Genomic DNA, 22,736 nt, shown 5'->3' on the forward strand with positions numbered 1-22,736 from the left:
TTGAGTGACTTGTTCGACATGTTTCATCAGTGTTTCTCATTAAAGCTTCATCGGGATGTCTGTTTTTACCATCTGAGTTTGGTCAGAGATTCATCCGTTTTTCTGAGATGAAAAAAAATGATCTGATGGAGGATTCTTCAGCCTCTTATCTCAAACTGTCCATAAAAATTGGACAGCATGCAAATTGCATCCAAGTGCAGGTGGATTATTTTCACTGACCCGTAGAGATGCACTGGTGAGTTAGACCTGGCACTCAGATAAAAATCAGTCCTGTCTCTATAATTTTGTGCTGTCTCTTATGATTAAACAGATATGTGAGCAGCTCCATGTGATAGGTGCGAGTTCTATCTGTGAAAACCACGGCTAGAACTCTTACGAGAAAAACTGACGTCTGAATGAGCACTCAGTCAACACAATGAGGTTTTTTTTCTACTAATTATGAAAATTTGCCCATGGTTTCACCATTTAGAATTTCAAGTAAGCAATAGAAGATGTTTAAAGGGAACCTGTCTGCTGTTTTGGCTGATATAAGATATGGCCACTGCCTTTCAGGGCTTAGCTACACCATTTTAAAATGCTGTAGATAAGCCACTGATCCGACCTGAAAGATAAGCGAAATAAGTTTTATTATACTCACCCATGGGGTGGTCCGGTCCAATGGGTGTCGCAGGTCCGGAACCTCCCATCTTCTTGCGTTGCCGCCCTCCTGCTTGTTTCACAGGCTCCCCATCACAAGAAGATGGGATGCGCCGGATCTGTGACACCCATTGGACCTGGCCGTCCCCCGGGTGAGTATAATAAAACTTATTTTTCTTATCTTTCAGGTTATCTTTCATTATAGAATGCTGTAGATAAGTCCTGACAGGCAGTGGCCGCATCTTATATCGGCGAAACCTGGTGACAGGTTCTCTTTAAAAGGTGTCACCGCAGTCAGTGGCTTGACAATTTTCCAGATGTTTATAGTTTATGATATTTGGAAATGAAAGTGGACCTTTCACTATATCTCACTGGCTGCACCATGAAGCAGTGACTGAAGATCTGAATTAACATATGTTGTTTCATATTTCTTATCTCTGTTGATAATATATTGGTTTGTAAGCTTTATATGCTAATTTTCACTTCACCCAAGGGTGCGTTAGCATAGATCCTTTAGGGTGTTTACTTTTTGATGTATATAACATTGTCCTAACATAAGTGAATCTGTCATGCAGGGAAAAAACGCCCCCATAAAATGTCAGAACAGTCTTTCTTTTGACATATACCACTTTGCATCTATCCCAGATACAGGGACAGTTTTTCCCCATTGCCTGGGATAGATGCAGAGTGGTGCTTGTAATGACACACCGCTTTGCTCTCCTACCCCTGCACAGTAATTGCCAACATTTATATCTATGTGACCTGGTTTTACATGAGTCTTACCATATCGCATAGTGAAACCTGGTTCTGACATTTTCTGTGGGTGTTTTCTTTTTTTTTTTGCCGTGCATAACACCACCTGCTTATGATTGAACAACACCGTACAGGGAATAAAACGTTCCTCCCTAGTGAAGAATCTCTAATACCTCCTTGAAAATTAGCATAGTTTAGCACTTAAAATGTGGTAAAAGGTCATATTTAATGAAGTCAATTCAGTAAACTGCTGGAATAATTTTAACATTCCAGCCACTTTCTGGCAGATTCAGTATTGTACTACCTCATTCTTCCTGTGTGCACTATAATGAAATATCAGGAATAGGATAAGGGGTAGAAATAAACATAAAGGCTGAAGCCTACTATTAGTTATCAAAGAGTGCAGTTGACTTTTATTGTGCATTGTCACTTGGCTCATGCACTTTATAAACACCAATAAGTGAACTCACTTGTATAAATTCCAACAATAAGAAATATCCATAAATAGCCGCCACCAACACTTACTCTTTTCTTGGATTAATTAAAATATTTTTTATTTATCACTGCAATAAAACACCTCACAGGTTTATAAAAATACACAAAAATGGGCAAAAAAAACAAATACAGGAAAAAGGAAAAGGGTGGGTATGGCTTTAGTGGCATAGTATAGATCAAGCATGAAAGGGGCTACAGCAAACAATATCCCACGTAAATAGATAAATACATATATAACCAACCTAAGCAAATACACACGTGTTATATAAGTATAATCCGTCTGTTCAATCTGCTAGCAATAGGAGCCAAGCATTACATAATATAAAGTGCATAATCTTAATGATATAAATGTAAATTGTGCATATGAAAATAAGTAAAATGCTGGAACACTACCGCGAGCAGGGCAGACATGTACACTATAGAGAGAATAAGTCCAGTAGAACATGCAATGATACTAATTACCTTGTATAAGCCAGCAGCCAGGGACCCACCACACCCGACGCGCGTTTCGCTATGGAAATTTTCGTCCAGGGGTGAATCGGGTATCGTGGGTCCCTTGCTGCTGGCTTATTCAAGGTAATTAGTATCATTGCATGTTCTGCTGAGCTTATTCTATCTATGGTGTACATGTCTGCCTTGCTTGCGGTAGTGTTCCGGCATTTTACTTATTTTCATATGCACAATTTATATTTATATCCTTAAGATTATGCACTTTATATTATGTAATGCTTGGTTCCTATTGCTAGCAGATTGAGCAGACGGATTATACTTATATAACACATATGTGTGTATTTTCTTAGGTTGGTTATATATGTATTTATCTATTTACGTGGGATATTGTTTGCTGTAGCCCCTTTCATGCTTGATCTATACAATGCCACTCTAAAGCCATACTCACCCTTTTCCTTTTTCCTGTATTTGTTTTTTTTCCCCACATTTTTATGTATTTTTATAAACCTGTGTGATTTTTTTATTGTTGTGATAAATAAAAACTATTTTTTAATTAATCCAAGAAAAGAGTAAGTGTTCATGCACTTTATGAAAGACCCAAAATTTGTTGTTACATGTATTGGCAATAATAATAAAAAAAACTATGTTGAAGAACATGTTGGCTACCTTTTTGGTTTATACTTTAAGTCCCTTTGTTATTCTTATGAATACAGTTGATAGTCAAAGCATACCATGGCCCCGTCAGCGCAGAAGCTCGAATCCAGTTTTGCAATTGTTCGGATGCAATCCCTGATAGATCTACTGAGAGTATGCTAAAATGCTATGTGAACAATGAATTGGTTTGTTTTCTATGGCTGAGAATTCATGGCAAATATGGTTGTAGCATCTCACACTACCAGAAAGATGACAAATCCCTTTATTTATGTAGTTGAATGACAAGTTATGGCAATCGCACATGTTATACCAATGGAAATACAAAAATAAAGACTTAGACTTGGCATTGTTTTCTGTGCTCTGTCCATTCTCAGTTTTTGGAATACCTAGTGCTGCGTTTAGTCGCTATTATCAAGTTGAATAGCAGCCAGCTCATAATGACAATTTAGCATGGTGATGGGGACACTTGACTCTGAGAGCCTGTGCTGTGATATAGCTGCAGTAGGCTTATTTCATCATAAAAGTTATGTCTTCTGATATACAAGACAGATGCTCTGTGTGTATTTCATATGTTCATATATTACACTTGCAAGTTTATGTACATTGAACGTAAAAAACAGCTTACGTTATCTAACATTTATTAAACTTGTTGATCGTAAGTCGCTGTGGAGGTAGGCAGCAATTTAAAAAAATTCAGATATTTTTGAATGGTTCTACACCTAAAAATTTGTATAAACTACAGAATAATCTGTTTTTCTCCAGTAAAAAGCTTTGTATGCATTCTTTTACAGAAGCATCACCAGCAGTCTTCCTAGCGTACCTCTTCCAAAAGTTCCAAGCTTGACTCTTAACCTTCCACAGATACCTAGTTTTTCAGCGCCATCCTGGATGACTTCTTTATGCGAGTCCACGTGTGTACTAATGAATGTACTCCTAACGCATGATTGTTCTGCATGCTGTGGATTTTGACCTCTTGTGTTATGTTTGTGTTGTGTAGTTGTCTTGATGCATGTAATACTTTTTTCTATAGAAATTGATAAGTAAGTTTAATGATTGAATAATTTACACTTTAATGAGCAACTATTACATTGTATTCATGTGAACTAAGTGTCAAAAAATATAAACTGGTAACATTTGCTAAGAAAGGGAAAATATTTTATTGCAAGCGAGTTTCTTTCGAAGCAGTGTAAGTCCCTGTGGTTTATATTGGTTTTTAAATGATACCAAAAACTACATATTAAAAAAAGGCTCATTGGATTTAACATTCTAGAATTAGGTGCAGTTTTATTATCAAATAACAAGTGTTCGAACACTTGTATGACATATTTATTCTATGAGCAAGTTGCAAAGACACCTGGCAATGCAGATGTCACTGGAGACCAAAAATGGCTGACAATTTGCTCACCACACAAAGTCAGCTCAGTTGGATGTAACTGCATTGCCTTTATTGTGTCATTACATTTGCATTCTTTAATTCTGAAACTCTCTACAACTACTGTTTGGGCACAGGCAATATAGTGACACTCAGGCAACTGAGGTCCTTTCTGAAAAAAAACTGTTTATGGATGGTTTGCTGTAATTTAAAAACTACAAATTGCCAATGGATAATTGCCAAGATCTGTGACCTTGTCTAGGCTACCATTGATCGGATGAAGATCTCTCATTCAGCAAAAACAAGTTTTATAGCGCTTGAGGAAAAATAACACATCCACATTTCTACAGATATCTACTTTGTCAATGAATGTCATGTCCTACTTGCATAGGAGGATTATAATGAGAGCAATCTGGACTACCGCCGGAAGCCCAAGGCTCGGGGCAGGGGCACATGGCCAGATTGCACCCATTATAATGTTTTGTGCACCATCATCGGCGATACACATTATACAAAATGGCAGTACAACTCCAGCTGAGCTCCCATTAACTTTTCTGTGAGGTGCCAGCTCAATGATATCATCGCAACAGCATGCACACGTACCATAAGAAGAAGTGGAGCCCCAGGTAAACGATCAGAACACGAGTGAACGGGAGTAGGTGTTATGAACTGGTGGCCTAGGAGCAGCATGGACGAGCTCTGGAGTAGGTGGCCTCTATACTGACCGCAGACCCTGAACTTAACACATCAACTAGAAGTAGCCGTGGGATGTTCCTGTCACTCCCTAGACACCTCGTCACGGCCGGAGGACTAATTACACCTAAAGAAAGAAACAGGAGTACTATCTTGCCTCAGAGAAAATTCCCAAGGAAAGGCAGCCCCCCACAAATATTGACTGTGAGAGGAGAGGGAAATTACAAACGCAGACTGAAAACAGAATTTAGCAAAGGAGGCCACGCTACCTAGAAAGAAAAGACAGGAAAGAGTACTGTGCGGTCAGTATAAAAAATACTACAAAATCCACCACAGAGAATACAAAAATCTCCACACCTAACTAAAGGCATGGAGGGTAACTCTGTGACTCCAGAGCTTCCAACTCGGCTGAGAAAATCTTAACACAGACAAAGCTGGACAAGAAAAAACATAGCAATTCACAGAACTATTAAGTCCACCGCATGTGGACTGCAAAAACAGAGCCAGGACTTATCATTGATGATTTGGACAATCCAGAAGGAGAAACCAAGCAGAGATGTGGATCCCTAGAAAACAATGGACAACTGGCACTCAATAAAGGAAGGAGCCAGACTAAATAGCCCCGTCTAAAGTGGAAGCAGCTGATGACTGTTGTGAAGGACAAACAGCAGCACTACCACTTATAACCACCGGAGGGAGCCTAAGAGCAGAACCCACAACAAAATTCACAACAGTTAGGTGAGTATGTGTTTTTTGTTTTGACTTTTTTTTTTTAAATGTGTGTATGGGATGTGTGCCTGTGTGTATATATGTATATATGTATATAGAGAGCTATGTTGGGGGCTCTTTCTGTGTATAGGGGGATGTGTGGGTGTTTATCTTGTATATAGAGAGGTTATACTCTATATAGGAGCTATGTGAGAGTTCATACAGTATCTAGGGAGGCTACGTGAAGGCTCTACTTTATATAGGGAGCCACATGGAGGTTCATACTGTATATATGGGGCTATGTGATGGCTCATGTTGTACAAAGGGAGGCTGTGTGGGGCTCATAGTGTATATAGGGGCCGTTTTGGAGCTCACTGTATATAGGAAGGCTATGTGAGGGATCACACTGTATATAAGGAGGCTATGTGAGTTCATACTGTATCTAGGATGGCTATTTGAGGGCTCATACTGTATATACGGATGCTAACTGACGAGTCATATTGTATCTATGAAGGCTATATGAGGGCTCATACTCTACATAGGGATGCATTGTGAGGGCTCATACTGTATCTAGGGAGCTATGTGGAAGCTCATACTGTATACAGGGGCTATGTGAGTGCTCATACTGTATTTGGAGAGGCTATGTGATAGCTAATACTGTATATATAGGGGTTATGAGAGGGCTCACACTTTATATAGCAAGGCTATGTGAAGGGTTATACTGTACCTAGGGAGCTATGTGGGGGCACATGCTTTATCTAGGGAGCTATATGGAGGTTAATGTTTATAGGAGGCTGTGTGTGGGTTCATCCTTTATAGAGAGCTATGTGAGCCTCATACTTTATATAGGGGCTATGTGAGGATTCGTACTGTATATAGGGGCTGTTTGTTGGCTCATACTGTGTATAGGGCGATGTCAGCTTACTTAATTCTGCTCAGTATTTTGATTGCATTAATATTAATATAAAATACTGATTAGAATTAATATGTTAATATTGAGCAGAATTAATTTCAGCTTATTGGTTGGGCCCTCCACAACAGTCACAGTATCTCATGTAGCCCTTTGGGAAGATGAATTGCCCACCCCTGCTCCATTATATATAGCGCTAAATTATGTATAGTGCTGTACATAAAGGAATGTCTTGTTTTTGCATCTACTGATGTGTACCAGAGCACCTGTTGTGTTAATCACGTGAGTTGTCACATGACTCCCTTTAATAGATTGTGTGATATGTCACGTGATACATTGAGGGATAGGGAGGCATGCCTTCTAAACTGCCCAGGGCCCTGGCTGCTCTTAATCCGCCCCTGCCTACTTGACACAGAAAATAAGAAATGATTGGTAGAAAATAGTAAAAACATACATAATCTCTTTTGTGAGGCCAACTAATGGTAAAATAGTAACCATAGTCCCATCCCTCCTCCACTATCAGCATCACAGTAAATTAAATGTATTTTGCAATAACCCCGATTAAACCCTTATAACTAGAGATGAATACATTTATTCGACAAGAATTTAATTATTGCATCCATAGACTGAATAGTATAAATACACACCATCTACTATCTGACTTAGTTTGCACCCAAAACTTAAACTAAAATTTTGACAGATCTTTTGATTCACAGTGCCGCCATATAAAGCCACCCCTTTTTTTCACGCTGTAACATTTTTATTGTTTAACCCATTAGCGACCTCCGACACGCATTAAAACTGCAGCCGCTAAGGGTACTTATTCCCTCATCGCCGTTTTAAAACTTTTATAAATCTACCAGGGGTAGCCGAGACCCCGATGAACAAGATCGGGGCCAGATTTTTTTGTGCCCGTTCACATGATCGCCGTTATTCAGTTAATAATGGCGATCACTAAAAAAAGCTTCCATGTTGTTTCAATGATTTTTCTCTCTTCTGACATTCTGACATGTTATACATATCAGAGGAAAGAGAAGTGATGCCCCCTGAAACCCACTCAGTACCTCCGCCATCCCCTGACCCTCTTGATCCGTCCTCCAGTCCAGCGTCATCTTCCTGGAAAAAAATGGCTGCGCACTGCGCCCGCTGAGATCTGCCAGCCGGTACCTGGCAACAAAAGGAAGTTTTTCCTATTAGTTCCTTTTGATCACTGTGATAGACCCTATCACAGTGATCAAAAAAAATAGTAAAGCAAATCACCCTTAGTTAGATAAAAATTATGAAACTTTTTTTTCCATTCTTTGCAGTTGGAGTTATGGTTGGGTTAGGGTTGAGGTCGGGGTTAGAATAGTTTTTTTTCAGAAGTAAAAAAAAAAGTTTGCATAGGGTGCTCGGGTATGCACAGAGCATCGTGGATCCCCCACATGTTTTTTTGGGGGGTGTCTAACAGCCACAAAACATTCGGGGCAGGGACTCAAGAATGTCACTCAATCACCCGCGATATTCGGTACATATGTAAGCACCCGATGCAAACTTGTGCTCACACGCTTGGTCATTAAGGGGTTAAATGTGGATGTAGTGTGTGTGTTAATATACTCATCTACCACAGTTGTCTCTGGTGTCCAGTGCCGTTCTTTTGCTCTTATGAATGACGTTACCGATCTACAGACGCCTCCAAATCATGCTAAGCTCTGCGTGACCCAGAAGTGACTTCTACAATGTAAGTCTATGGAGTGGCAGAATGATGCTCAGCCTTTCATTATCACTGCGACTTTTGGCTCACACTGAGAGTATAGAGTGAGCCAGCAGGTCTCATTTGTGGGGACGTCACTGAGAAGAGCAGAAGAAGACACTGGACAACGGAGAGAGTGGCAGCTTGTGAGTATGTTAATATACTGACACTGCATTACATGTTACACATGTTTAACCCCTTAAGCCCCGAGGGTGGGTTGCACGTTAATGCCTGGGCCAATTTTTAACAATTCTGACCACTGTCCCTTTATGAGGTTATAACTCTGGAACACTTCAACGGATCCCGGTGATTCTGACATTCTTTTCTCGAGACATATTGTACTTCATGGAAGTGGTAAAATTTCTTTGATATTACATGCATTTATTTGTGAAAAAAACGGAAATTTGGGGAAAAGTTTGAAAATTTAGCAATTTTCCAACTTTGAATTTTTATGCCCTTAAATCACAGAGATATGTCACACAAAATACTTAATAATTAACATTTCCCACATGTCTACTTTACATTTTTTTGTTAGGGAGTTCTAAGAGTTAAAAGTTGACCAGCAATTTCTCATTTTTACAACACCATTTTTTTTAGGGACCACGTCACATTTGAAGTCATTTTGAGAGGTCTATATGATAGAAAATACCCAAGTGCGATACCATTCTAAAAACTGCACTCCTCAAGGTGCTCAAAGCTACATTCAAGAAATGTATTAACCCTTCAGGTGTTTCACAGGAATTTTTGGAATGTTTAAAAAAAAAAATGAACATTTATTTTTTTTTCACAAAAAAATAACTTCAGCTCCAATTTGTTTTATTTTACCAAGGGCAACAGGAGAAAATGGACCCCAAAAGTTGTTGTACAATTTGTCCTGAGTACCCGGATACCACATATGAGGGGGTAAACCACTGTTTGGGCGCATGGCAGAGTTCGGAAGGGAAGGAGCGCCATTTGACTTTTCAATGCAAAATTGGCTGGAATTGACATGGGACGCCATGTTGCGTTTGGAGAGCCACTAATGTGCCTAAACATTGAAACCCCCCAAAAGTGACACCACTTTGGAAAGTAGACCCCCTAAGGAACTTATCTAGATGTGTGGTGAGCACTTTGATCCACCAAGTGCTTCACAGAAGTTTATAATGTAGAGCCGTAAAAATAAAAAATATTTTTTCACAAAAATGAACTTTTCGCCCCCCAATTTTTTATGTTCCCAAGGGTACCAGAAGAAATTGTACCCTAAAAGTTGTTGTTCAATTTGTCCTGAGTACGCTGATACCCCTATATGTTTCGGTGCATCGCAGAGCTCGGAAGGGAAGGAGCGCCATTTGGAATGCAGACTTAGATGGATTGGTCTGCAGGCGTCACCTTGCATTTGCAGAGCCTCTGATGTACCTAAACAGTAGAAACCCCCCACAAGTGACCCCATATTGGAACCTAGACCCCCCAAGGAACTTATCTAGATGTGTTATGAGAACTTTGAACCCCCAAGTATTTCACTACAGTTTATAACGCAGAGCCGTGAAAATAAACAATCATTTTTGTCCCACAAAAATGTTTTTTTAGCCCCCCAAATTTTTATTTTCCCAAGGGTAACAAGAGAAATTCGACCCCAGAAATTGTTGTCCAATTTGTCCTGAGTACGCTGATACCCCATATGTTGTGGTAAACCCCTGTTTGGGCGCACGGGAGAGCTCGGAAGGGAAGGAGCACTGTTTAACTTTTTCAACGCAGAATTGGCTGGAATTGAGATTGGACGCCATGCTGCTTTTGGAGAACCCCTGACAGTGGAAACCTCCAATTTTAACTGAAACCCTAACCCAAACACACCTCTAACCCCAACCCTAACCACACCCCTAACTCCAGCACACCCCTAATCCCAACCATAACCCTAACCACACCCCTGACCCTGACACACCCCTAATCCTAATCCCAACTGTAAATGTAATCCTAACCCTAGCCCCAACCCTAACCCCAACCCTAACCCTAATGGGAAAATGGAAATAAATACATTTTTTTTAATTGTTTTATTTTTCCCTAACTAAGGGGGTGATGAAGGGGGGTTTGATTTAATTTTATAGCGGGTTTTTTTGCGGATTTTTATGATTGACAGCTGTCACACGTCTAAAAGACGCTTTTTATTGCAAAAAAATATTTTTTTTGTGTTAACACATTTTGAGAGCTATAATTTTTCCATATTTTGGTCCACAGAGTAATGTGAGGTCTTGCTTTTTGCGGGACGAGTTGACGTTTTTATTGGTAACATTTTCGGGCACATGACATTTTTTGATCGCTTTTTATTCTGATTTTTATGAGGCAGTATGACCAAAAACCAGCTATTCATGAATTTCTTTTGGGGGGGCCTTTTTACCGTTCTGCTTTTGGTAAAATGGATAAAGCAGTTTTATTCTTCGGGTCAGTACGATTACAGCGATACCTTATTTAGATTTTTTTTATGTTTTGGCGCTTTTATACGATAAAAACTATTTTATATAAAAAATAATTATTTTTGCATCGCTTTATTCTGAGGACTATAACTTTTTTATTTTTTCACTAATGACTCTGTATGGTAGCTCGTTTTTTGTGGGACAAGATGACATTTTCAGCGGTACCATGGTTATTTATATCTGTCTTTTTGATCGCGTGCTATTCCAATTTATGTTCGGCGGTATGATAATAAAGGGTTGTTTTTTGCCTCTTTTTTTTTTTACGGTGTTCACTGAAGGGGTTAACTAGTGGGACAGTTTTATAGGTCGGGTCGTTATGGACGCGGCGATACTAAATATGTGTACTTTTATTGTTTGTTTTTTTTATTTAGGTAAAGGAATGTATTTATGGGAACAATATATATATATATTTTTTTACACATGTGAATATTTGTTTTTTACTTGATAACATTGCCCCTGGGGGGGGGCATCATGTTATAGGGTCAGATCGCTGATCTGACACTTTGCAGAGCGCTGTGTCAGATCAGCGATCTGACAAGCAGGGTTGCAGGTTTACCAGCGCTTGCTCTGAGCAGGCGCTGGTAAGCCACTTCCCTGTAGGACCCGAATGCAGCCCCGCGGCCATTTGGATCCGGGGCCTGCAGGGAGGAGACGCTCGGTACAAGGTGAGCATATCGCCTTGTACCAAGGGTCTCAGGGAAGCCCGCAGGGAGCTCCCTCCCTGCGCGATGCTTCCCTATGCCCCCGCAACGCTGCGATCATGTTTGATCGCAGTGTGCCGGGAGTTAATGTGCCAGGGGCGGTCTGTGACCGCTCCTGGCACATAGTGCCGGATGTCAGCTGCGATAGTCAGCTGACACCCAGCCGCGATCCCCCCGTTAGTGCAGCCGATTGCATATGACATACTATCCCATCACTGGGAATTAAGTCCCAGCTCACCTTGACGGGATAGTACGTCCAATGGGATTAAGGGGTTAAACAAATACAAATGTTAGTGGGAATGCTTCTTTAAGCAGTGATTTTTTCCACACTGTGCGATAAGCATTTATCTCTTCAAGAGCTGTTCTAATCAGATACAACTAATCTCTTTGGTTAAAATGTTAAATAAAAAAAAGTCTTTGGAGATCCGCTTTCAGCCTGTTGCCTTGGAGTTGTATCGAACACAGGGCAGAACTATACTGATCACATTCACTAAAAATGTTTTCTTTATGCTTACACAAGAAAAAAAATCTCAACAAGCACATAAAGAAAAGATAAACACGTGGCAAGCCAGTCTCTTCCCCAACTATGGTTTCTCTAGAGGTAAAATAAAAATTTGTGTAGAATGTTTAAATTATAGCAGTATTGTAAAACCATCTGTATTCTGTCTAGACAGTATTGAATCCTAGCAGGATATCGTTCTACTTTTTGCAAAGCATTGCAACACACACACATACACACACACAAAAAGAAAAAAAAAAAAAAATATATATATATATATATATATATATATATATATATATATATATATATATATACATATATAGGTATATATATACACATGTACGTGTGTGTGTGTGTGTGTGTGTGTGTGTATATATATATATATATATATATATATATATATACAGTATATATATATATATATACAGTATATATATATATATATATATATATATATTACTGTATATACATATATGTATATAAATATAGCTATATACATATATATATATATATATATATCATACGCCTGTCCAAAGATGTGTGTGTATATATACATGTATATACAGTGGGGGAAAAAAAGTATTTAGTCAGCCACCAATTGTGCAAGTTCTCCCACTTAAAAAGATGAGAGAGGCCTGTAATTAATATCATAGGTAGACCACAACTATGAGAGTCAAAATGAGAAAACAAATCCAGAAAATCACCTTGTCTGATTTGACAAGATTTATTTTGCAAAATATGGTGGAAAAATAAGTATTTGGTCACCTAAAAGCGCGCGCACACACACACACACACACACACACACACACACACACACACACACACACACACACACACACACACACACACACACACACACACACACACACGAAAATATGTATTTGATACACTGTCGATTTTGCTAGTTTTTCCACCTACAAAGAGTGTAGAGGGCTGTCATTTTTATTGTTTATACACTTTAACTGTGAGCGACAGACTCTGAAAATAAAAACCAGAAAATTACATTGTATGATTTTTAAGTAATTAAATTGCATTTTATTGCTTGAAATATGTAGTTGATAACCCACCAACCAGCAAGAATTCTGGCTCTCACAGACCTGTTAGTTTTTCTTTAAGAACCCCTCCTACTCTGCACTCATTATCAGTATTAATTGCACCTGTGTGAATTCATTACCTGTATAAAAAGACACCTGTCCACACACTCAATCACACTCCAACCTGTCCACCATGGCCAGGACTAAAGAGCTGTTTAACCCCTTTCTGACCTCGGATGGGATAGTACGTCCGAGGTCAGATACCCCGCTTTGATGCAGGGCTCCGGCGGTGAGCCTGCATCAAAGGCGGGACATATCAGCTGTTTTGAACAGCTGACATGTGCCCGCAATAGCGGCGGGTGAAATCGCGATTCACCCGCTGCTATTAACTAGTTAAATGCCGCTGACAGCGGCATTTAACCGGCGCTTCCGGCCGGGGCGGCCGGAAATGAGCGCATCGCTGTCCCCCGTCACATGATCGGGGGTCAGCGATGCTTCTGTATAGTAACCATAGAAGTCCTTGAGACCTGTATGCTTACTGATCCCCGGTAGCTGTGAGCGCCACCCTGTGGTCGGCGCTCATAGCACACCTGCATTTCTGCTGCATAGCAGCGATCTGGTGATCACTGCTATGTAGCCGAGGCGATCGAGTTGTGCCAGCTTCTAGCCTCCCATGGAGGCTATTGAAGCATGGCAAAAGTTAAAAAAAATGTGAAAAAAATAAAAAAAATATAAAAGTTTAAATCACCCCCTCTTTCGCCCCATTCAAAATAAATCAATTAAAAAAAAAATCAAACCTACACATATTTGGTATTGCCGCGTTCAGAATCGCCCGATCTATCAATAAAAAAAAGCATTAACCTGATCGCTATACAGCGTACCAAACAAAAATTTAGAAACTCCAGAATTACGTACTTTTGGTCGCCGCGACATTGCATTTAAAATGCAATAACGGGCGATCAAAAGAACGTTACTGCACCAAAATGGTATCATTAAAAACGCCAGCTCGGCACGCAAAAAATAAGCCCTCAACCGACTCCAGATCATGAAAAATGGAGACGCTACAGGTATCGGAAAATGGCTCAATTTTTTTTTTTTTTTTTAGCAAAGTTTGGAATTTTTTTCACCACTTAGATAAAAAATAACCTAGACATGTTAGGTGTCTATGAACTCGTAATGACCTGGAGAATCACAATGGCAGGTCAGTTTTAGCATTTAGTGAACCTAGCAAAATAGCCAAACAAAAAACAAGTGTGGGACTGCACTTTTTTTGCAATTTCACCGCACTTGGAAATTTTTTCCCATTTTCTAGTACACGACATGCTAAAACCAATGATGTCATTCAAAAGTACAACTTGTTTCACAAAAAATAAGCTCTCACATGGCCATATTGACGAAAAAATAAAAAAGTTATGGCTCTGGGAAGCAAAAAACGAACACGGAAAAACGGAAAATCCCAAGGTCATGAAGGGGTTAAGGCTATGTTCACACATGGAGGGTTTTTTTGCAGCATTTTTTAGTGCAAATGTTAACAGCACCAGCAAAGTCAATGCAGTTTCAAAAATCTCATGCACACACTTTTATTTTCCTGACTGTTTTGTCATAAGAGCTTGGTTTTTGCAAAATGCAGCATTTCACTTATTTCAGCATTTTTCAACCATTGCGCAATGGGCAGGGCAAAAATGCTGCAAAAACTAAGCAGAAAATGGAGGTATTAGGGTTTGCTGTGTTTTTGGTGCTAAACCTGATGAAGTTTAATCAGATTTTTTTTATGCACTAAACTTTATCAGCATGCACAAGAGAGACAAATGTACCCTGAAAGGACCGCAGTAAAACAACTTGCCAAAACTTGATTTTTATAAGCAGCTTAAACTAAAAAGCATAAAAAACCCTGCAAAAACACAACGTGTGAACATAGCTTTAGGACATCGGTGACAAAATTGTAGACCTGCACAAGGCTGTGATGGGCTATAGGACAATAGGTAAACAGCTTAGTGAGAAGGCAACAACTATTGGCACAATTGTTAGAAAATGGAAGAAACACAAGATGACTGTCAATCTTTTTCGGTCTGGGGCTCTGTGGGGTAAGGATAATTCGGAGGAAGGTCAGGAATCAGCCCAGAACTACACAGAAGGACCTGGCCAATGACCTGAAAAGAGCTAGGACCACAGTCTCAAGCATTATATATATGTAATGTATTCTAATGTATTATAATGTAACACACTACGCCGTCATGGATTAAAATCCTTCAGGACAACCAAAGTCCCCCTGCTCATGACAGTACATGTTCAGGTCAGTTTGAAGTTTGCTAATGACCATCTGCATGATCCAGAGGAGGCATGGGAGAAGGTCATGTGGTCAGATGAGACCAAAATAAAACTTTTTGGTATCAACTTGACTCACTATGTTTTGAGAAAGAAGAAGGATGTGTACAACCCTAAGAACATCGTCCCTACTGTGAAGCATGATGGGGAAAACATCATACTTTTGGGGTGATTTTCTGCAAATGGGACAGGATGACTGCACCGGATTAAAGGAAGGATGGAGTCATGTATCGCAAGATTTCGGCCAACAACCGCCTTTCCGCAGTAAGAGCATTGAAATGGGTCATGGCTGAGTTTTCCAGCATGACAATGACAAGCGTTTCAAGGTCCTGGAGTGACCTATCCAGTCTCCAGACCTTAACGCAATAGATCATCTTTGGAGGGAGCTGAAACTGAATGTTTACCAGTGACATCCCCGAAACCTGAGAGATCTAGAGAAGATCTGTTTGGAGAAGGGAGCCTAATTCCCTGCTGCAGTGTGCGCAAACTTGGTCAAGAACTACAGGAAACATCTGACCTCTGTAATTGCAAACAAAGGTTTCTGTACCAAATATTAAGTTCTGTTTTTCTATTGTAGCAAATAATTATTTCATGCAATAAAATGCAAATTAATTATGTAAAAATCATACAATAGGATTTTCTGGATTTTTTTCAGATTGTCTCTCACAGTTGAAGTATACCTACGATAAAAATGACAGACCTCTCTATTATTTGTAGGTGGGAAAACTTGCAAAATCTTCAGTGTATCAAATACTTATTTACCCCACTGTATATATCATTCTCATGCACTTGGCCAAAGAAGTTCCAGAGCTCTGGACTTGTTCTATAGTATTTGGTTTTTTTTTGAGTTGCTATTCACACAAGGGTTCCTTAGGCTACGTTCACATTTGCGTTGTGCGGCGCAGCGTCGGTGACGCAACGCACAACGCATGCAAAACGCATGCACAACGCAGCGTTTTGTGACGCATGCGTTCATTTTTTGCATGATTTTTGGCGCAGAAAAAACTGCATCATGCAGCATCCTCTGCGCCCTGACAGTTGCGCCAAAATGACGCATGTGTCACAAAACGCAAGACAACGCATGTCCATGCGCCCCCCATGTTAAATATAAGGGCGCATGACGCATACGTCGCCGCGGCTGCGCCCGACGCTGCGCTGCACAACGCTAATGTGAACGTAGCCTTAGTTAAAAAAAATAAAAATTCTATGCTAACACACTTCATTCACTTTTGACAATTTTTATGGATCTTTCAAGTTTATTCAGTACAGTAGTTTCAATGTTTATATATAATATTAGTTATTGGCATCTTAGATTTTTTCTCAGTAGTTTTGTAGCTAGATGTTACATTGAGGTTTTGTTCCTTTGGGCTTTACCTAAGACACATTTGTTATTTTTGCTAGAATGTATTGAGCATTTCAAATTCTTAATAGCAACTATTGATGGTAATATCATCCTCAGATAACAGTCTGGTGCAAGGGATTGGGTTATCAACTTGCACACATGGTAGTTTTCATCATGGGGATTTCTGGCATGCTGCCGTTAATTGCAGATCCCCTGGAGGCAAATGTTGTAGTTGTTGAGACAATACAAACACAAATTGCTGATGGTTTAGTTGAAAATACGGCAGTGAATTATTCATGATGTAATTTCAAGGATTTTGATTTAAAGTTTAGAATAATAGTAATTATAACAGAAATTGTTTAACATCTACCAGGTCAAGTATAACCATTAACTATTAAAAAGCATTAATTTATTGTGTATAAGTATAATTACAAATCAGGAATTTAGAATGAAGCCAATGTAAAATGCCGAACCAGTTCACTTACCACAATAAAAAAAAAATCTAATTATGAAATCATGCCACATTAATAAATGTGAAAGTTTGAAACTGATTTTTGATAGGTATAAAAGAGGCAGATGTGTATGTACAGTATAACTCACACGCACAAATATATATCTAATGTTCAATTAAACTTGTTATACTTTACAGGTTTATTTTGTACTGTCTTGTGCATTTGTCTCTTTACTTCACTCAGTTAAATCAATATATTAATTTACCTTTAGATGTTTCAGTATTTTATGTTGTTTTTAAGTGGTTTTCCTTTAATGATACATTTGGTTTGCTATTAGGTCCTCAGGTTTGGGAGGTATTTGGTTGTGTAATGTGCTACATGAAATGTTCTGTGTTTTGCTTTGATTGCTCTACTGGGAATTTTGGCTCAAGGGATTACTTGGCTAGACCTTCAGATCCCTACACATTTGCTGGCACTGAAAGTGACAAAGCAAACAAACTTAAAAATAAATAAATAAATAAAAAGCAAGGACATTAGTAGGAAAAACATCTTTAATTAATGAAACAGTATGATACATATACATTTATATATATATAATTATTTATATATATATTTTTTTGTTAGTGTACCATTTTTAAAGTTTGAACTCAAACACTTGTTTAACCGCTTAACGACCGCCGATACACCTTTTAACGGCAGCAGTTAAGGGTACTTAAACCACCAAAAGTGAATAACGCCCCCCAGAGTCGGATTTACTCTGGGGTCTCGGTTGCCGGGGGTAGCCAAGACCCCAGAGAACATGATTCGGGTTTTTTTACCGACCCCCGAGTTGCGATCACCGGTAATTAACAGTTTACCGGCGGTCGCAGCAAAAAAAAAAAAAACGCGATTTGCCATTTAATTTCTCTGTCCTCCGATGTGATCGCACATCGGAGGACAAGAAATGGGGTCCCAGATCGCCCCCCGATACTTACCTATCTCCCCCGGTGCTCCTCGTGGCTCCCTATGGGCGCCGCCATCTTTTTCTGGGAAAGAAATGGCGGGCGCATGCACAGTGCGCCCACCGCCCGGCACCCGGAAGATCTTTGGGGTCTCGGCTGCTGGGGGTAGCCGAGACCCCAAAGAACATGATCGGGGTCGGTTTTTACCGACCCCTGTTTTGCAATCGCAAAAACCGGCGACCGCAAAAAAAAACAAAAAACGATGTCATTCTCTGTCCTCTGATGTGATCGCACATCAGAGGACAGAGAAATAGGGGGATCGGGGACCCTGTTATACTAACCGGTGTCCTTGGGTCCTCCTGCTTCTTCTGCTGGCCGCCGACTTCTTGCTCCGGTAAGAAAATGGCGGGTGCATGCGCAGTGCGCCCGCCATGATCGGCCGGCAGAGGAAAATTCTTCCTTTGTTTTATTTTGGTCACTGTGAGATCCTATCACAGTGATCAAAATTAAAAAAAATAGTCAATAATCCCCCCCTTTATCACCCCCCTTAGTAAGGAAAAAATAATAAAATAAAAAAAATGTATGCATTTCTATTTTCCAATTAGGGTTAGGGGTAGGGTTAGGGGAAGGGTTAGGATATGTGCACACGTAGAATGGTTCTCTGCGGATTTTTCCGCAGCGGATTTGCTAAATCCGCAGGGCCAAAGCGCTGCATTTTTCCTGCAGATTTATCACAGATGTACCGCGGTTTTTGTGCAGATTCCCCTGCGGTTTTACACCTGTGGTTTTCTATTATGGAGCAGGTGTAAAACCGCTGCGGAATCTGCAGAATGAAGTGACATGCTGCGGAATGTAAACCGCTGCGTTTCGGCGTGGTTTTTTCCGCAGCATGGGCACAGCGTTTTATGTTTCCCATAGGTTTACATTGTACTGTAAACTCATGGGAAACTGCTGCGGACCTGCAGCTGTGGAAACGCTGCGGATCCGCAGCAAAATCCACAACGTGTGCACATAGCTTTAGCCTTAGGGTTAGGGCTTGACTTAGGGTTAGGGCTAGGGTTAGGGTTGGGGCTAAAGTTAGGGTTAGGGTTGTGATTAGGGTTTGGATTAGGTTGGCATTATAGTTACATTTGGAATTAGGGTTAGGTTTGGGATTAGGGTTAGGGGTGTATTTGGATTAGGGTTAGGTTTTGAGGTTAGGGTTCAGATTAGGATTAGGGGTGTGTTGGGTTTAGGGTTTTGATTAGGGTTATGGTTAGCTTTGGGATTAGGGTTAGGGGTGTTTTGGGGGTTAGGGTTGTGATTAGGATCGGGTTGGGATTAGGGTTAGGGGTGTGTTGGGGGTTAGGGTTGGAGTTAGAATTGGGGGGTTTCCACTGTTTAGGTAAATCAGGGGGTCTCTAAACGCCACAGCCAATTTTGCGCTCAAAAAGTCAAATGGTGCTCCCTCCCTTCTGAGCTCTGCCGTGCGCCCAAACAGTGGTTTACCCCCACATATGGGGCATCAGCGTACTCGGGATAAATTGGACAACAACTTTTGGGGTCCAATTTCTCCTGTTACCCTTGTGAAAATAAAAACTTGGGGGCTAAAAAATATTTTTTGTGGAAAAAAAAATATTTTTTATTTTCACGACTCTGCATTATAAACTTCTGTGAAGCATTTGGGCATTCAAAGTTCTCACAACACATCTAGATAAGTTCCTTAGGGGGTCTAGTTTCCAAAATGGGGTCACTTGTGGGGGATTTCTACTGTTTAGGTACATTGGGGGCTCTGCAAACGCAACATAACGCCCGCAGACCATTCTATCAAAGTCTGCATTCCAAAACGGCGCTCCTTCCCTTCCGAGCTCTGCCATGCGCCCAAACAGTGGTTTACCCCCACATATGGGGTATCAGCCTACTCAGCATAAATTGCACAATAAATTTTGGGGTCCAATTTCTCCTGTTACCCTTATGAAAATTTGGGGGTGAAATGATCATTTTTGTGGAAAAAATATGATTTTTTTTTATATTCATGGCTCTACATTATAAACTTCTGTGAAGCAGTTGGGGGTTCATAGTGCTCACCACACATCTAGATAAGCTCATTTTGGGGTCTAGTTTCCAAAATGGGGTCACTTGTGGGGGGTTTCTACTGTTTAGGTACATCAGGAGCTCTGCAAATGCAACATGAAGCCCTCAGACCATCCCATCAAAGTCTGCATTCCAAGCAGCGCTCCTTCTCTTCTGAGTCCTGATGGGTGCCAAAACAGTGCCCCCCCCCCCACATATGGGGTATCAGCGTACTCAGGACAAACTGGTCAACAGATTTTGGGATCCAATGTCTCCTGTTACCCTTGAGAAAATAAAAAATTGCAGGCTAAAAAATCATTTTTGAGGAAACAAAAAAAGGATTTTTTTAATTTCACGGCTCTACGTTATAAATTTCTGTGAAGCACTTGGGGATTTAAAGTGCTCACCACACATCTAGTTAAGTTCCTTAAGGGGTCTAGTTTCCATAATGCTGTCACTTGTGGGGTGTTTCCACTGTTTAGGCACATCAGGGGCTCTCCAAACGCAACATGGCGTCCGATCTCAATTCCAGCCAATTCTACATTGAAAAAGTAAAACGGCACTCCTTCTCTTCCAAGCTCTGCGGTGCGCCCAAACAGTGGTTTACCCCCACATATGGGGTATCGACGTACTCAGGAGAAATTGCACAACTTTTGTGGTCTAATTTCTCCTGTTACCCTTGTGAAAATAAGAATTTGTGGGCGAAAAGATCATTTTTGTGTAAACAAATGCGATTTTTTATTTTCACGGCTCTACTTTATAAACTTCTGTGAAGCACTTGGGGCTCAAAGTGCTCACCACATATCTAGCTAAGTTCCTTAAGGGGTCTAGTTTCCAAAATGGGGTCACTTGTGGAGTGTTTCCACTGTTTAGGCACATCAGGGGCTCTCTAAACGTGACATGGCATCCGATCTCAATTCCAGCCAATTCTGCATTGAAAAAGTAAAACGGCGCTCCTTCTCTTTCAAGCTCTGCGGTGCGCCCAAACAGTGGTTTTACCCCCACATATCGGGTATCGGCGTATTCAGGAAAAATTGCACAACAAAGTTTATGGTTAAATTTCTGTTTTCACACTTGTGAAAATAAAAAAAAAAATGGTTCTGAATTAAAATGTTTGCAAAAAAAGTTAAATGTTCATTTTTTTCCTTCCACATTGTTTCAGTTCCTGTGAAGCAGGGTTAATAAACTTCTTGAATGTGGTTTTGAGCACCTTGAGGGGTGCAGTTTTTAGAATGGTGTCACACTTGGTTATTTTCTATCATATAGACCCCTCAAAATGACTTCAAATGTGATGTGGTCCCTAAAAAAAAAAGTGTTATAAAAATGAGAAATTGCTGGTCAACTTTTAACCCTTATAACTCCCGAACAAAAAAAATTTTGTTTCCAAAATTGTGCTGATGTAAAGTAGACATGTGGGAAATGATCTCAGAATCATCGGGATCCATTAAAGCGTTCCAGAGTTATAACATCATAAAGTGACAGTGGTCAGAATTGTAAAAATTGGCTCGGTCATTAAGTACCAAATTGGCTCTGTCACTAAGGGGTTAAACATAGGTAAACATTATTTTAAAAGAGGTAACTGTTGATTTTATTTTATTCAATAAATCATTTAAGATATTGGACTTTGTAATATATCATTTCAGATAAATCTACTTCTTTTTCCTGCTGGGCATATCTTAAATCTCAATTCAATCTATTTTCAGTGAACATAGATTTTTACATTACTGACACAGGAGATGACAATTGCTGCTCATAAAATTCTATGAAGAGGGAACTAGAGGTAGACAGACATTCTGATGCAAGTTCTCCTGAAAAGACCATGGACTCATTTGTGCATGGATTTTATTACTGATTTGCCTTTGGTAGGGAAAAGGTTAGTTATCTAATAGTTGACCGATTCAGTAGGCAAGCTGACTTTGTTCCATTATCGGGGTTACCTAACGCTGAAACTCCTTCCAGGTTATCAATCATGTGGTGAGATTGCATGGCGTTCCTTTGAACATTGTAATGGATGGGGGAGGGGAGTGCAATTTGTCTCCAAATTCTGGAGAGTGTTTTGTAAAAAAAATCGGGATTGATTTGTCATTTTCCTCTGCTAACCACTCTGAAACCAACTGTCAGACAGAGGGCAAATTAATCATTGAAACAAATTTTAAAATGTTTTGTTGTGGCTCTGCGGGAGGACTAGTCCTCATTTTTACATCTTCCTGATTTTGCCTTTAACAGTTGGGTCAATCAGTCTACTGGAACCTCACCTTTTTTGTCATTATGTTTTCATCCTCCTTTTGGTTAATTTTCTAGAACGAGTTCTGGGTGTCCTAGAGAAGAGGTGGCAATAGAGAAATTTGGGGATGTCTGGAGGGAGGATAAAATGAATATTGGGGTAACTCAGCTTTGTCAAAAATGGAATGCCGATAGATGTTCAGCAAGTCCCGTCTTCAAAGTAGAGGAGAAGGTTTGGTTAACTTCCAAAAATATTAAGCTGAAAGTACCATCGACGTACAAGATTCTGGAAATAGTCCACTCCTCAGTCTCTT

At 40.0% G+C, this 22,736-nt stretch overlaps 1 protein-coding gene across 19 annotated transcripts in view; it reads left to right on the forward strand.

The window, feature by feature from the left end:
* The window catches only part of CADPS2 (calcium dependent secretion activator 2), a 699,771-nt gene that overhangs the window by 478,024 nt on the left and 199,011 nt on the right, over positions 1–22,736 (forward strand). For 11 of the 19 annotated variants that reach the window (XM_077264954.1, XM_077264944.1, XM_077264942.1 and 8 more), the window contains one exon: positions 3,780–3,899. The exons of the other annotated variants lie outside the window; for them this stretch is intronic. In XM_077264954.1, coding sequence (XP_077121069.1) covers positions 3,780–3,899 — 120 coding nt within the window. The remainder of the gene's footprint in view (positions 1–3,779; positions 3,900–22,736) is intronic. 19 annotated transcript variants of the gene reach the window in all.

The sequence above is a fragment of the Ranitomeya variabilis genome, chromosome 5, assembly GCF_051348905.1.
Source record: "Ranitomeya variabilis isolate aRanVar5 chromosome 5, aRanVar5.hap1, whole genome shotgun sequence".
Lineage (NCBI taxonomy): Eukaryota > Metazoa > Chordata > Amphibia > Anura > Dendrobatidae > Ranitomeya > Ranitomeya variabilis.